This window comes from Canis aureus, chromosome 19 (assembly GCF_053574225.1).
Source record: "Canis aureus isolate CA01 chromosome 19, VMU_Caureus_v.1.0, whole genome shotgun sequence".
Lineage (NCBI taxonomy): Eukaryota > Metazoa > Chordata > Mammalia > Carnivora > Canidae > Canis > Canis aureus.
The window spans coordinates 40795109-40812294 of record NC_135629.1 but is presented as its reverse complement, the minus strand read 5'-3'; the positions used below and the strand labels follow the sequence as shown (position 1 = coordinate 40812294).

Genomic DNA, 17186 nt, shown 5'->3' with positions numbered 1-17186 from the left:
CTGGCCCTCTGAAGAGCCTGTGGGCATGGATGCAGGAAAGCTGCTGGCTGGTCAGGTGTTCCCAGGCCTCAGGCAGGGCTCGTACTGGGGGCATATGAGTGTGCTCAAGTGACAAGCTAATGTGATAGGCTGGGGCCTGCTGGCCACTGGCCAGATTAGCTGTTGAGGAATTTGATCTCCCCTGAGCAAGAGGTCTGGTACCTTCAGAAGTAAAACAGAAATGTTTATGATTGTGTACTTTTTTCTTCTTAGGGGATGAGATCTAAGGTGTTTAAAATTTTTTTTATTTTTTTTACTTTTTTATTTTTATTTTTTTTTAAAGATTTATTTATTCAGTCAGAGAGAGTGAGAGAGAGGCAGAGACACAGGCAGAGGGAGAAGCAGGCTCCATGCAGGAAGCCCAATGTGGGACTCGATCCTGGGTCTCCAGGATCACACCCTGGGCTGCAGGCGGCGCTAAACCGCTGCGCCACCAGAGCTGCCCCAATTTTTTTTTATTTGTTAAGGATTTTATTTTTAAGTAATCTTTACATCCAACATGAGGTTTGAACTCATGACCCTGAGATCAAGAGTCACATGCTCTACAGACTGAGCCAGCCAGAAGCCCCCTAAATCTAAGTTTTGTTTTTTTTTTTTTTTTTTAAGATTTCATATATTTATTCATGAGACACACAGAGAGGCAGAGACATAGGCAGAGGGAGAAACAGGTTCTCCATGGGAAGCCCGATGCGGGACTTGATCTTAGGACCCCAAGATTACAACCTGAGCCAAAGGCAGACACTCAACCACTGAGACACCCAGGTGCTCCTAAATCTAACGTTTTAAATCAAATTTATAAAGGAGTCTATGCTTTAGAAAACTTAGAATTGCATAGATGGAAAGCCAGAGGAAAATGGTATTTGTTTTGGGTTGTAAAATGACCTCTGGTTAAATGTGATGAATTAAGAGTCTCTTTGTTACTTCTCACTGAACTAATGAGAAGCTATTGCACTGTAGAGGAAATGTTAAATACCTATAAGGGAAGCTGATCAGGCAGGTCCAGAGCTCTCCGCAGTGATAGTTGATGCTAGAAGACAGAGGGGCTATGCCTGCAAAGTCCTCAAGGGAAGCAAGTGTGAACCTAGAATTTTATATTCAGCCAAGCCGTTCAAGTTTAATGACCACAAAGATACACTCATGTATTAAAGAACTAGGGAACATGGTCCTATGAGCTCTTTTTCTTTTTTCTTTTCTTTTTTTTCTTTTTTTTTTTTTAATATTTATTCATTCATTAGAGATACACAGAGAGAGAGAGGCAGAGACACAGGCAGAGAGAGAAGCAGGCTCCATGCAGGGAGCCCAACGTGGGACTCGATCCCTGATCTCCAGGATCACACCCTGGGCTGCAGGTAGCGCTAAACCGCTGCGCCACCAGGGCTGCCCTTCTTTTCTTTTTTTTCTTTTCTTTTCTTTTCTTTTCTTTTTTTTCTTTCTTTTCTTTTTTTTCTTTTCTTTTCTTTTCTTCTTTTCTTTTCTTTTTCTTTTTTCTTTCTTTTCTTTTCTTTCTTTTTTTTCTTTTTTCTTTTCTTTCTTTCTTTCTTTCTTTTTTTTTTTTAGATTTTATTTATTTATTGAGAGAGAGAGCATGAGGTGCTCTCATGAGGTGAGGGGCAGAAGGAGAAGCAATTTCTCTGCTGAGCAGGGAGCCTGATGTGAGGCTCCATCCCAGGAACCTGGGATCATGAGATGTTTAACCAACTGAGCCACCAGGTGCCCCTTTATGAGCTCTTTTTCAATCAATGAATGAATAAACTTTTCTAGAGAGAAACTCCTTAAGACATGAGCAGAGAGGAAAGTAGGCCATGGGGATTTCTTTCCCCCTGGAAGAGGAGGAAAGGGCCTGTGTGCATCTCTCAGAACACTACGATTTGGCCTAACCCATCTCCAGAATCCAGACCAAGGTTGGAAAATAAGGGTAACTTTCCTCTAAACTTTTTTTTTTTTTAAGATTTTATTCATTCACCCATGAGAGACAGAGAGAGAGAGAGAGAGAGAGAGGCAGAGACACAGGCAGAGGGAGAAGCAGGCCCCATGTAGGGAGCCCAACGTGGGACTCGATCCCGGGACTCCAGGATCATGCTCTGGCCCAAGGCAGGCGCCAAACCGCTGAACCACCCAGGGATCCCCCTCCTCTAACCTTGTTAATTGGTAGTGACTTCACAGAGAGCTGGGGTTGAGAAAGATCAGCGGGAAAGACTGTTGCCATCCGTTAGTAAGGTCTGTCATGAACCCAGAAATAGGCCACAGTAACAGAAAGGCCATGGAACTGTCATCCATAAAGCAGAACAAAACCAGACCCTTAGGCCTGCCTCATGTGATAGCCAACCCCCTGGAGCATCTCTCTGAGAGCTGGGCCAGGCCTACCCCAGACCAAATTCCTCCCCACCAGAAAGGACCAATGAATACATGTAGTGTTTACCCGTGACCTTCCCATCAGTCCCATTTTCACCTGGATCCCATGACTTTCCCAGAGTCACAGGAGCTATATGTAGGCATCACATGCCCCAAGCTGAGTGCAGCTATGAGGTGTGTTATACCATGGTGCTTGTGACAGGCACTGTGTAGATGGTAGCTTGCCTTGGGACAAGTGGTGGCAGATGCCGTCCCCCTGGTGTCTAGACTCTGTTGAGGGATTACTAGTCCTTTGGTCATAGCTTCTCCGCTCATGTCTTTTTTCTTTTTTTCCTTTTTTAAAAGATTTATTTATTTATTTATTTGACACAGAGAGAGTGCACAAGCAGGGGGGAGTGGCAGGCAAAAGGCACAGAGGAAGCAGGCTCCCTGCTCAGCAGGGAGCCCAACCTGAGGTTCGATCCCAGGACCCCAGGATAATGACCTGATCCCCCCAACTTGCGGCCAGCCCTGGTGGTCTCTCCTCTTGTGCTGGCAGCTCCCCTGGCCTGTGCTGGATGGCAGCAGTTCACATTCCTACTGGTCCCTCTCACCACCTTCTCTGCCATCCTGACCCACCTGGCGAATCATCCCAAACTCCGCAGCAGCAAAGCAGTCACAGCTCACTTCCTCAAGCATGTTCTCTGCCGGCCCAGATGGACTGGCCTGGGACCAACTGAAGCTTGTTGTTTGGTCCCAGGAAGAGTTCCAACTGCTAGACATTTCTAAGTGGAAAGGATGAGTGGCAGTGGTGGGTACCTTCACACGCGTTTGTCTGCTCAGGGGTGTGAATATGTGTATGCCCGTGGGGGCCGTCACCAGGCTGGCATGGTGCTTTGCCCCACTTGTAGGGGAGGAGCTAATTCTCTGGGGTCTTTTGGGTCTTGGAACCTTAACTTCATAGTGGGGCAGCGGCTTCAAGGGGTTGGAAGTTAGGAGAAGAGAATGTTGGCCTCTTGGGGAACTCTGCTTTATAGCATGGCACCTTATTGCCACCACCCAGACACCCTCTGGGTAGTACCTTCTGTCCCCAGCCAGCAGGGCATCCTCTGGTTTCAAGAGAGCACCTTGGAGACTCTGAGCCCGAGGTCCTGGCTTCTTGTCCCCTGCAAGGCTCTGAGTATAGTAGCTGAGTGTTATGGAGACCCTCATCCCTGTGCTGTTGCTGTCAGTAGAGCAAATTCTTTTTGGTTCATAGGTGGCCAGGAAGGGTGGTGAGGGCAGCCCCCAGTGGCCTGGGGCGTTCCTGACACTGACCTATGGAGCAGGGCTAGGGGCAGGAAAGAATCTGGTCTGGGCCACCAACAGAGTTCTTTAAAGGTTGGAAGTTTGGGTACCTGGATGGCTCAGTCAGTTGAGCATCTGCCTTTGGCTCGGGTCATGATCTGGGGGTTCTGGAATTGAGTCCTGCAACGGGCTCCCTGCTTCACTGTGAGCTTGCTTCTTCTTCTCCCTCTGCTGCTCGCCCTGCTTATGCATGCTCTCTCTCTGTCAAATAAATAAGTAAAATCTTAAAAAAAAAAAAAAAAAACGATTAGGAGATTAAGAATTTCCTCAGCAGAGCCTCCAAAATAGGGCACACGTGCCAAGGAGGGAAGGGAAATGAGGCAGCCAACTGAGGATGGAGTGAAAACTTCATTTACATGTATTTCCGACCTCATCCTTTCAGATTTTTCTACTTGGAGAGGTGTGTTCTATCAGTAATATATGTACATGTAATTGGTGGACAAATATTCATATGTTGGGGCTATGCAAACATGTTTTATTGATAGGGACACATGATCAGAAAGACAGAAGGCCACTGGCCTCAAAGCTGGGTAGATCAAGAAATGTTTTCTTGTGTGGACACTGGAATTTTTTCTAAATTCAAACTTTCTGAGTTCTCCCGTCCATTGATTTTTTTTAAATTATTTATTCATGAAAAACACAGAGAGAGACAGAGACATAGGCAAAGGGAGAAGCAGGCTCTCTGCATGGAACCTGATGCAGGACTTGATCCCAGGACCCTGAGCCAAAGGCAGACTCTCAACCACTGAGCCAGCCAGGTGGCCCTCTCCTATCCATTCGTAAGAGAGTTGCTGCAGCAGAACCCAGGACCTGCATCTTGCTTCCCAAAATTCTGCAACCGTGAGATGGCTGGCTGGCTCAGTCGGTAGCACATGTGACTCTCAATCTCCGAGTTGTGAGTTTGAGCCCTGCATTTGGCAGAGACTACTTTAAAAAAAAACAAAAACAAAAACTAACAAGATTCTGCTATCCTTATTCCCTACCTGAACCACAGGGACCACTGGGTGGTCCAGTGGTCCTTCCTGGCATGGGTCTGCAAGGAGAGGGTCCTCCCACAGCGTCTGCCCAGTCATAATTGCTTATTAGAGAAAGGTCAGCCATGAATTTATCAAAACCGTGTTTGAAGCTGTGGGACTCTTCCGGCTGCTCTGACTTAGAAAAACAGCTTCCTTAAGTTCAATCCCTTCCTGGTAAACAAAGACAGTCATTGATTGGTGTGAAATATTTCTCTTTTAAATATTCATCTGGAGGTGGTGGCGGCAGTGGAGGGTGGGGGCATGTTCTAGAACCCTGCCATGTGGAAACCTGGCTGGTTTTCCCTCTGGAGCCCATACTGTCTCCCTGCCTCCCTGCTTTTCCTTTCTTCAGTCTGGTCAGCCTGAGCCGGTCCTCTCTGAATACAGCTGCCAGAGTTGCTCTAGGTAACTGCATTGTGGACCTGGGCAGCCACATCTCTCCCTGGTGGCCCCGTCCTTACAGATATATTGGGTATCTGGAGCATCTTTGGTCAATGGAGCTTGCTGGCCGCATGCCTTTCCTGGCATTTCTCACGGAATCAAGCCCAGTTCTGACCAGTGCAGTCTGGATCCTCTTTCCCACTGGTGGTCATGGTACAGGACAGGAGGCTACCAGAGTGCTGAGGAGTGCTGAGGGAAAGGCTGACTGCATTGGCTCTGTGCCCCTCCCCAACAGCACCCCTGTGGCCCAAGGGTCCTTCTAGCCCCGGTAAACAGTTTCAGGACTTGTTTCTGATCAGTCAATAGCCTTTATTATTATTTTTTAAGATTTTATTTATTCATGAGAGACACACAGAGAGAGGCAGAGACATAGGCAGAGGGAGAGGTAGGCTCCCTGCGAGACTCGATCCCAGGACCCCGGGATCACAACCTGAGCCAAAGGCAGACGCCCAACCACTGAGCCACCCAGGTGCCCAGTCAATAGCCTTTAATGCTGAAAGGGAGGAAAGCTGGTAGAAATCCAGCTATTTTTACATCCTCTACCTTTCTTGGCTATCTTTTAAAAATATCTATCCCTAAATAAGCCATTTTTAGTCTTCCCTGCTTGGCTTCCAGCCACTCCTTCATATCTCTGCTCTCTCTCCTCCTCACCTACTTGTCCGTCTGTGTCTCTTCTGCTTTATGGCAGTGTCCTTCTTCCCTTCTTGCTCACCTGTCCTTATCCCAGCCCTTGCCAAGGAATAGTACCTCCCAGGGGCTTTTGGGAGAACCATTGGCCTTATGGGGCCTCACTGCTGATAATCCAGATCCATGAAACCAGGGCATCCAGGGGGCTTCTGTGGGGTCCTACCTGTGGCCACCTCCCTCCCCCTTTCCTTCCTCTCTCCCTTCTCTACCCAGTGGAGATCTTTCCTAAGGAGAGCCACCTGAGGAGGCCCAGGGCTACCCCAACCACTTGGGTTCCCATAGAACTTGTGTCCATGTATGTGTCTCAGATGGCTCTCCTGGATCTCCGGCCATGGGCAGATCCTTGTGTTCGGTAGGATGGGGAGCTAGCCTTTCTCAACATTGAGCTGGTGGGGGGACTGTTTCCTGGGCTACTGCCTTATTCTTACTGTTTCCCTGCCTCCACTGTCTCCTTGACACTGAGCCAGAGCACTCTCATTTGAAAACCTTAGAGACCCTACTCCCCTGGCTTTTCCTTTCTTTTCTTTTTTTTTAAATTTTTTATTTATTTATGATAGTCACAGAGAGAGAGAGAGAGAGAGAGAGAGGCAGAGACACAGGCAGAGGGAGAAGCAGGCTCCATGCACCGGGAGCCCGACATGGGATTCGATCCTGGGTCTCCAGGATCGCGCCCGGGGCCAAAGGCAGGCGCCAAACCGCTGCGCCACCCAGGGATCCCTTTTCCTTTCTTTTTTAAAAAGATTTTATTTATTTATGAGAGAGAGAGAGAGAGAGACTGGCAGAGACATAGGCAGAGGGAGGAGAAGCAGGCTCCATGCAGGGAGCCCGATGCGGAACTCAATCCTGGGACTCCAGGATCACAACTTGAGCTGAAGGCAGACACTCAACCACTGAGCCACCCAGGCATCCCTGGCCTTTCCTTTTTTGGCTCCTAAGCTTTCTCATAGTTCAGGTAGTTGAAAGTATGTGCTGCTGGAAGTTGTTCTAAGTGTTGGAGATAGCACTGGCTTGAACCAGCCATGCCTGCCCTGCACAGCTGTACAGGTGACACAGCCCTACAGGCTGAGCATGCTATGTCATGCCTCTCAGCCTTCCTTCTCTGCCTACCTTGCCCTTTCACCTCAAGGAGAAGACTCATCAGTCTTCTGCCCTTCCCCTGAGCCATGGGGTGATGTGTCGTGCTGTGATTTGTTTGCACATCTGTCTCCCTTCTAGACTGTAGGCTCCCAGAGGACTGGATCTCTGTCTGATTCACTTTTTAAAAAATTTATTTCAATTAAATATTGAAGAGGTATTTCTAAAGAATGTAACAATACTTATAAAATATGTATAAGATGTAAAGGATAACAATACAGTGAACACCTGTGGACCCAGCTTCCATTGTAAGAGACATACTTTGTTCATACCATCAATACCTGTCACAGGGCCTGGAGCTCTCCCAGGGGTCAGCAAGTGTTTGTCAATGGCTACATTCCTGAATGAACAAACCAATGTGGCTTCCTCTGCAAGTCCCTCAGCATTGCTGGGCAGTCTCCATGTGAAGTGGCCATAGCTGAATCGTCTTATTGCCCTAACTCAGTCCCATGCTGAACTTACTGCTTACACATCTTTCTGTTTCCTTTGCACATGCTTATTGAGTGCCCAATCCGAACCAAGTGGGCTGTGGGCCTGGGCTGCGGTAGGGAGCAAAATGTCAGAGACCTTCTCCTGGGGACCTTCCACTTAAACAGTGCTTTAGAAAAAAGGAAAAAGAATCCAAAGAGCCCAAACTGGGGCACCTGTGTGGCTCAGTCGGTTAAATGTCTGCATTCAGCTCAGGTCATGATCGCAGGATCCTGGGATCCTGCTTTGGGCTCCCTGCTCAGCAAGGAGTCTGCTTCTCTCTCTGCTCCTTCCCACCCCAGCCCATGCTTTCTCTCTTACTTGCTGTCTCTCAAATAAATAAAATCTTAAAAAAAAAAAAAAAAAAAAAAAAAGGGATGCCTGTGTGGCTCAGTGGTTGAGTGTCTGCCTTTGGCTCAGGTCATGATCCTGGGGTCCTGGGATCAAGTCCTGCCCTGGGCTCCCCACAGGGAGCCTGCTTCTCCCTCTGCCTATGTCTCTGCCTCTCTCTGTGTCTCTCATGAATAAATAAAATCTTTAAAACAACAACAAAGAGCCCAAACTGCAGTGCTGCTTACTCCTCTGTAGCCTGACCGTGCTCCCCAGAGTGGCAATGTGGGACATTGGTTAAGGACAGGGAAGACTGATATAAATCATAATGACTTTGTGAGTTATATAACTTCTGTGTGTAGCAATTTCCGTGTCTGTAAAATGGGCAAAATGGGCCCTACCCTATAGGTTTGTTATGAGACATAAAGGAGTTAATATGTGATAGGTGCCTCTGCATGACAGAGCTTGTGGCAAAGGTTAGGTTGGCATCACCACTGTCATGGTCAGCAGACAGTGCACAGCAGACAGAACATTCTGTGTGGTGGGGCTAGGGGTGCGGCCAGGGAGGACTCTATTGTCATTTCTGCAGTTCTCTCCAGCATGAGGTCAGATCCAGGGAAGGGTTGAGTGCCACACTAGTCATGTGGCATGCCTTGTTTCCTCAGCTCTAACGCGCTTTGGGGCTGTGTTTTGCTGTTCTGAGTCATGATGTGCCTACAGCCCATCCATTCAGGAAACACCTGTTGTGTGTTCAGTGTGTGCCAGGCACTGTGCTGGGTTCTGGGGTGTAGCTGTGGAGATAGCACACAGAGGCCCTTCCCACACTGAGCTGTCAGTCTAATGTGGGGATCACAGAGGATATACAAAAGCAATACATATATGATGAGTCAGAAGGTACTCAGTGCCATGGAGAATAAAGAGGCAGGATGGACAGAAGTTGCATTTTATTGTTTTAATTAACTTTTTACTAATCTCTACACCCAGTGTGGGGCTTGAACTCACAACCTTGAGATCAAGAGTTACATGCTCTTCTGACTGAGCCAGCCAGTTGCCCCAGAGCTGCATTTTATTTTATTTTATTTTATTAAAGATTTAGTTACTTATTTTAGAAGGAGAGAGTATGCATGAGCAGGGGTGGGCTGTAGAGGGAGAGGGAGAAAATTTCTTTCTTTTTTTTTTTTTTTAAGAGTCTGACTCGATTTCAGCTCAGGTCATGATCTCAGGGTTGTGGGATTCAGTCTGAAATCAAGCTCTACAGAGGGGAGTCTGCATCGAGTCAGACTCTTAATCACCTGAGCCACCCAGGCGCTCCTGCAGCTGCATTTTTAATAGAGCAGTCAGGGAAAGTGTCCCTGAAAGGATGCCACCAAAGCAAAGACTTCAGAGAGTGCAAATGCCTGCAGATGCAAATGCCCAGAGGCTGGAGTGGACCTGGCCTAAGGGAAGTAGAGGGAGGGAGGGAGAGAATAGTAGGAGAGGAGGCCAGAGGGGAAGGGGCCATATCTCATGGGGTTTCAGAGCCATGTAAAGTCTTTGGCTTTTCTTCTGGGAGGGAAAGGAAATGTTGGAGGGTTTGGACAGAGGAGGGAAGTGGCTGACTTACGTATATAAGGGATTATCCCAGCTGCTGTACAGAGAAGACCACAGAGGAGGAGGTGAAAGTAACCAGGCTTGTGTAGAACTGAAAAGAGAGGCCACCTTGTGGCCTGCACAAGGTGGAACAAGGAGGCAGTGGGAATGGCCAGACTCTGAAGCCAACAAGATTTATTGATGATTGATATAGATGGGACAAGAAGAGGTCAGAGATGGCTCCAAGGGAAGGTTGGGAGGTGCGCATGTATGGAAAGATCAGAGCTCAGCTTGGACACACCATATTTGAGATGCCTATACACATCATCTCAGTCCAGATGCAGAGTTGGCAGTTAGACCAGTGAGGGGTTCAGGGAAGAGGTCAGGGCCAGAGACACACATTTGGTCATTGTCACGGGGTAGTGAGTTTTGTTTTGTTTAAGATTTTTATTTATTTATTTGACAGGGAGAGAGAGAGAGAGAACACAAGCAGGTGGAGTAACAGGCAGAGGCAGAAGGAGAAGCAGATCCCTGCTGAGCAGAGAGCTCAATGTGGGGCCCAATCCCAGGACCCTGGGATCATGACCTGAGCTGAAGACAGTTGCTTAACTAACTGAACCACCCAGGCACCCCGGGTAGTGAGGTTTTAAGTCTTGAGTCTGATTGGGCCTTGAGACCCAGGATCATGTGTACTCAGAGAAGACCAGGTCCCTCTGATATGAGGATGGTGTTCGGGGATTAGGAAAGAGTTTAAACCAGTATGGCCAGGAGAGAGGAGGAGGTTTTCCAGAAGGCAAGAGGAGAACTTATCTCAGGATGGAGGGAGCACTCAGCAGTATCACATGCTGCTACTGAAGTGAGATCAGGAACTGAGAAGTGACTATGGGATTGATAACATGGAGGCTGTTGGTGACAGTGACCCAAGCAATTCCTGTGGAAGGGTGGACAAAGGCCAGGTGAGACTAGATTGAGAGGAAGGGCAGGGAGGAGCAGAGAAATGGGATAGTAGCTAAAGGGGGAAATGGGTCAAGGTTATATATTGATCTCTGTGGATGGGAGAAGCATATTTGTATGGTAATTGTAGTCACCCAGTAGAGAGAGGTAGCAGATGATGAAGGAAAGGGGAGGATTTATGAAGGTGAGAAGTGGGGGCAAATATTGGGGGATAGATGTCAAGAGGCTATGGGTGTGCAGCTTCTCCTCCAGTGGCTCCCACTTTCTTAGTGAGATGGCAGGCAGGTTGTCAGTGAAGAGAGGGAAAGAGAGACATGTCGGAACATGATGAAGGAGAAGGGGTGAGGAAACATCTCAGAGGTCAGGAAAGTGCAGGGATCATAGACATGTATCCTGCTCATCAGTTGTCTATTACCACCACTGTGGGGTGTGTGCACACCCATCAGGCCTGAGTACAGGGAGCTCTTGCAGGACCAACTTTGCTGGGGGGCAGGAGGCACTGTTTGCTTCTCCATTTTCACTACAGCTAGGTTGAAAGTTAACTGGAATCTGGATCTCTGGCTCACAAATTTTATCCTCAGAAAGACTACACTGTGATGCAACATTGAATTAAAACACCACTGTGTGGGATCCCTGGGTGGCGCAGCGGTTTGGTGCCTGCCTTTGGCCCAGGGCCGATCCCGGAGACCCGGGATCGAATCCCACATCGGGCTCCCGGTGCATGGAGCCTGCTTCCCCCTCTGCCTGTGTCTCTACCTCTCTCTCTCTCTCTCTGTGACTATCATGAATAAATAAATAAATTCTTTAAAAAAAAAAAAAAAAAAAAAAAAAAAAAACACCACTGTGTTATGTATCAGGCAGCTCACATACAATAGAAGTGGCCGTATTCCTCAGAAGAGACCGCAGACCTTGCACAACCTGGGAGAGGGGCTGCAGCCCCTCCATGTGTTGGAAAGGGCTCTCAGTAGCTTGTGATTAGCTTTCAGGGGTGGAATTTTTTTTAAATTTTAGTTCCAGTATAGTTAATATATGGTCAGGAGCTGCTTTTAAATTCCAGCCCCACATCTAGATGGCTCAGTCGGTTGAGCGTCTGCCTTCTGCTCAGGTCATGATCTCATGGTCCTGGGATCTGCCAGGGAGTCTGCTTCTCCCTCTCTCTCCCCTTCTGCCCCTCCTTCTGCTCGTGCTCTCTCTCTTTCTCTTAGATAGATAGATAGATAGATAGATAGATAGATAGATAGATAGATAGATAGATAAATTTAAAATAAATAAATTCCAGCCCTGAATCATTCAAATAAAAAATGGAACTATGAATCTAATAAGTGAGAATATTTCTTTACCATACCCAGAAATTAGTCTACTAGAAGGCCCTGGAGCCCAGGTTCCAGGTGTGGACTAGAAATGCTGTGGCCACCACATACTGGGCCTCACAGCTGGTGGGAAGGTGGCCCAGAGGGGCTAGATTCAGGGTCCAGTGATCCTACTGTAGAGGAAAGTGGCAGGTCCATGAGACTGTTGTTGGTTGATGAAAGAAATATTTGATAGACATATAAGAATGTTTCTTTTTTTCTGGAAGAGCCTTTATTAGACTAAGGGTGTGGCTTCCCCTTCTTCCACTCAACATTGTTCCTCAGAAGGGAGGTAGAACTGCAGATTGTCTTGGAGCGGCCTCCCCAGGTGGGCTCCTGCTCTCCCCTCTGAAATGGCTTGTCCTAAGACATTCTACCAATTGACTCCTGAATCTTTTTGGCAAGCAGATGGCTTTCAGCAAGGGGCAGCAAACTTAGAATCCCCCTCTTGTCACTCAGACCCTAGGAGGATGAGGGCCCCAGGGCAGTCTACCTGCAGGCAGCTGTGGTCTGACCTCTTCAGTGTTCTCAGCCAGTCTATCCTGTCTCCTGGGTGCCAGTATCCACCCAAATGAATACAGACTGAAGCAAGGATAGAATTTCAGGGAAGCAATATAAAGCATTGCCTTGGGCTTTTTTTGTGCTCAGCTTCTTTCAAACTAGAAAAGGAAAATTGGGAAAAGAAAATAAGGAAATTGAGTTTAGCCTAATGGTTTGACTTTCTACCTCATCAAACTACAAACTCTGCAGGCTTCTCTGCAGCTGTGCCAGGTCAGGATGGAGATGGGGGTCAGGCACATTGGACCTCCCTCAGTGGTTCCGCAAGGGCTGGATCCTAGGACTCCAGCCCCACCCAGCCTTGCATTAGTGGAAAAGTAACATCTCGCCTATCTCCATGGACTTGGTCTCGCATCAGGAATGGTGATGGACTGCCGGAAAGAAAGTTCCTTTGTGCCTGCTGGAGATGGCATTAACTAGGCATTAGGATGCCTCCCCCAGCCATCTCCACCTGTCTGGAGTCAGCCTTTGAAGGGGACAAGCCAGAACAGACCTGCCAGGGCAATAACTCTGAACTTAAGCTGCATGTTGGCATTACCTGGGGAGAGAAAAATACTAATACCAGGGTCCTGCCCCCTCAGGTTCTGCTGTAATTTGTCTGGAGTGTATAGCCTAAGAAATTTAAAAATCACCCCAGGTGTTTCTAATGTATAGGTTTAGTGCCTTGTACTCAAAGTGTGGTCTGCATACCAGAGTATAGGTATCACCTTAGAGATTATTAAAAATGCAGCTCTCACCTTAGACTTACTGAATCAGAATCCACACTTTATCAGGATATAAGAGGGGAACTCATGATCCTTCCACATGGCCTGGTGCTGAGGGTTCAAGTGGGAGATGCTTGTCAGGGCTCAGCATGGGGCACAATCAGCGCACAGCAAATGGTGGCTGTGATGATGCCACTGGGCAGGAAGAGGAGGGTGGAACCGGGCTCGGCAGGGTCACCGAGCTTGATAGAGCCCTCTGCAGGCTACTTCTCTGGGAAGTGTCTCTAACACAGTCATTTTCAATGTCATTTCAGCGTTTCCAGGAGACTGGACCCCAAGGAGCCCCCGGGTAGCCAGAGAGCAGCTTCCCCAACCCCGAAGCAGGCTTCTGCTACTGCTCCCGGCCGCGAGAGCCCCCGGGAGACAAGGGCTCAGGGCCCAGCAGGCCAGGAGGCTGATGGGCCCCGCAGGACGCTGCAGGTAGACAGCAGGACGCAGAGATCAGGGCGGTCCCCCTCTGTGTCACCGGACAGAGGCAGCACCCCCACATCACCCTACTCCGTCCCCCAGATCGCCCCCCTTCCCAGCAGCACGCTGTGTCCCATATGTAAGACCTCGGACCTCACGTCGACCCCCAGCCAGCCAAACTTCAACACCTGCACCCAGTGTCACAACAAGGTCTGCAACCAGTGTGGGTTCAACCCCAACCCTCACCTCACCCAGGTAACCACCTTCTGCGCCGGCTCCCCCACCTACCTTCCCATGCCTCCCTTGGTTCCCTTCCCCCCCCCCCTTTTTTTTTTTAAAGTAGTCTCCACACCCAGCGTGAAGCACAATGGGACTTAAAATCATGATCCTAAGATCAAGAGTCGAACGCTTAACCGACTGAGCCACCCAGGCGTCCCTCCCTTCCCCTCTTTAACCAACTCTCTTTTCTTGGTCATTTCCCTTGGCAACTGAAATTTATGTCTTCCTGGCTCCAAAATGTGGTAGCAGAGAACAGACTTGGCCGTACATCTCTTGAGGGATTCCTGCACCTTCTGAAAGCTTGGGCAGAGTCCCAGCAGAGAAGATGCTTTCTTACCTGGTAAAAGTCTGACCCAGAAAAATGGCCTTAGAAGGAGCCAAAGACAGGCTTCTGGGCAACCTTTCTTAATGCGTACTCATTTGGAGATGGCCACAAGAAGCCATAGGCTCGGGGCGAGGCAGATTCCCCTGGCCCTTGGCCAGCCTTTCTCCCTGACAATAGGCACTGGGGGAGGTGAGGGATGCTGGTGAGGGAAGTGAGATTTTTAGGGGAGGCAGGAAATGGCCTTCTAATTGGGCTCTGGGAAGCTTCTCCACTGGGCTTCCATTCCAGTTAGCTGGGGCCTGAAGTGGCAGAGCTGTAGCCATCGCCAGACAACTAACTTTGGGGTAGAGACCTAGGCTAGGAGCAAGTATTCACAATGGGTGGCTGTGTCCTTCATAGGCCACTACAGGGCCATTTGCAGGAGATTGGCCTCCTTTTATGCCCCAGAGAATCCTGGGTCCTCAGCCCCATCCTAGCTTTGTTCAGGATGCTTTGAGTTGCTGTGAGAGGCTCAGCCAAGCCCCTGGAAGCTCTTTTTGGTGACCTGGAGGCTGGGTGCCCCAGTGTACTAGTGGAGCTGGGGCCTTACCGCTGAAGTGAACTAAATAGGTTTGCTGCCTTCCTCCCTCTCCTCTGAGATAAGCCGTAGAAGTCTCTAGTTCCTCCCCTAGGGCTCTGTCCTTGGGCAGGATGGAGCATGGCCGGCTGCAGGAAGAGCCATGGCTGCCTCTAGCATTATCAGCAGTAGGAGCCATTTGTACCTCGTGGGTGGGGGGATGAGTGAGAATAATTGTTCGCAGGTCGGGGTCTATTTGTGACATGAGGTGGTGTGGGTGTGGGATGTGTGGTTTGCGAGAGGTAAGTGTGAGATTCTGAGGAAGGAGTTGCCGTTGTAGGGAGATGACTCAGTAGGTTTGGAGTCGCTCCGGGAGTGTGGGGGCTTCCTTGAGGAGGCGTGCACACTCGTGATTATTACATCTGTGATTAGAAACAGGCCCGTCCCTGCACTGATCAGTTAGGTAAGTGTTTGCTCTTCGGTACGTAGAACAGTGTGATCCAGACCAGAGAATCTCACCTGTGAGTTTATGCCAGCAAGAAGCCAGAAGCACGTGGCCCCAGGGGAGCAGTGAGGTTTGGCAGGGAGGAATGAGAGGCTGCTGTGGCCCTGTGTGGCCTTGCCCCTCTGGCTTCTAGCCTCCCTGAGATGCTCATTCGATCTGTAGGGCCCGGTGAGGTGAGCAGGGATTAAGGGAGAGCCACACATGATGCATCAGTTTCCTGGTGGGCATCACAGCCCTTGCCACACAACAGGCTCCCCCTGGCCCAGGACCTTGAGTGAGGTGGGAAGGGAGCCAGCCTTTGATGTGCTGGGAAAAACAGCAGAGTGGGAGGACCTTGGCAACACTCCGTCCATCTGCCTCATTGTGCTGGGAGGAAGCTGAGGCTCAGGGCCAGGAAGGAAAGGGCCTCAGACTTACTGCATATTCATGGTGTTTGGTGAAAAGCAGGCCTCCCAGCCAGGTACTTTAGGCAAATGCCGAGCCAGACAAATTCTTTGGTTCTTTGCTGTGAGGCTTCTCAGGCCTTCAGCATCATAAATTACACCGTGACTCCACAACAGAGCTGGAGCCAGCAGCCTTTCCCGGACTTGCTTTCGCGGAACAGTAGGGGCTGTTGTTCTGTGGCAGCAGTTTGGGAAGTGCTGACCTAGTGCATTCTCCAGGTTCTCAGAACATGGTGGATGCCCTTTTCTGAAGGGGTCTCCAAGCAGAACCTTTTCTTCTCCAGAATTGGCTTTCAGTGGTGTGCCTGTCAAAGAGAAAGAACCCTTGGCACACTTTCCTGAGAGGCTGGCAGTGCCTAATTCTTGAGTTGGGGCAATTATCCTTCGTCACTCTGCTAAGAGCAGATTCACCTCCCTGGTCACGCATCCACATCATGACAAAACCAGTTTGTAGGTTTTGCTCACACACCCGCTAATCCACTCTGGTCAGACCATACCTGTTCTGGCACCTCTAACTTGACATGTTAGCCAAAAAAGCTATTTCTGGGATTGCACTGGTGTCTATGGGCTGGGCTCCTGCCTGGCCTGAGGTTCTGGGCCAGGCAATGGGCTGGTTCTGAAGTAGGGTGTATCTAGGTGGCAGAGGCTCAGGCAGAGCCAACTTTTCTAGAACATTCAGCCCCAGTACTCACTTCTTAGGAGGAGCCCTGCTGGAGTGCAAAGGAGGTGGTGCTGGTCCCAGCACAGATGCACTGTGGATACTGGCCACTGGGGAGCGTACTGGAGACCTTGTCTGGGGTTGGAGGTACATGTCTGAAATTGCTCATGTAGTGATGCTTAGGCAGGACTGAGGAGGGCTGGGTCCCACATTCTACCTGGAAGCTCACCAAAGCCTCATCAGGGCATGTCAGTGAGATCCTCAGCTTCCTGCTGGCAGAAAGAATTCTAGAGAGGGACAGGGCCACGCACATGACATGGAAGGTTTCATGGCCTCTCTGAGACTGCTAATGAAGCTGCCCTTGGATCTTTGGAAATGTGACCATGGAAAACCGATATTTTTGCATAGGTAGAGAATCACTGGCTCGTACTTCCATTTGCAGCACAGACTAGGGCTGTCACAAGCCCTGGTGCTGAATGAGTGGGTGAGGGCAGATGAGCAGAAAGGAGGGAATAGATGGGCACTGGGCCTATGGCCACTGGAATTCAGTGAATTTGTCTTTCCACCCCATGGCATCTATCAGAGTCTTTTTACTTTAGCTGGGTTTTTCAGAAACAGCAAACTAGGTCTGGAGATAAGAATCACATATACAGGTAGAACAGTCCATTGCATTTGGCCAGAGCAATGGCTAAGATCTGGAACCACTACTTTTCTGGCCAGCAGGCCCAGTCTTCTGTCAATTCCCAGGCTGTCAACTCCCAGGCTACGGGATGGGTACTACGCTCACACAGATGTGGCACTTACTGTTCTGCCTAGGCCCTGGTTGGCTAGCTCTCGAGGCTGTGATGCCTTCAGAGGAGGGTGCCTGCCCAGGTACTTTGCTAGGCTTCTAAGGCCTAGAGTACACTGAAACTGCATGGAAGTCAGGGAAGATGCTCAGAGCACTCTCTGTTTATAGACAAGAAGACTAAATCTTGGGAAGTCTTGCTTATTCAGGGTCATTTTGGAGCAATAGAGCTGAGGAC

General features: G+C 49.2%; 1 protein-coding gene across 3 annotated transcripts in view; it reads left to right on the top strand.

Annotated features, from left to right (window-relative positions):
- Positions 1–17186, top strand: part of BSN (bassoon presynaptic cytomatrix protein) — a 98473-nt gene that overhangs the window by 41707 nt on the left and 39580 nt on the right. For all 3 annotated transcript variants that reach the window (XR_013357915.1, XR_013357916.1, XM_077858840.1), the window contains exon 2: positions 13242–13650. Coding sequence is in view for 1 of the 3 variants with exons in the window: in XM_077858840.1 (XP_077714966.1) it covers positions 13242–13650 (409 nt within the window). In the remaining 2 variants the exon portion in view is untranslated. The remainder of the gene's footprint in view (positions 1–13241; positions 13651–17186) is intronic.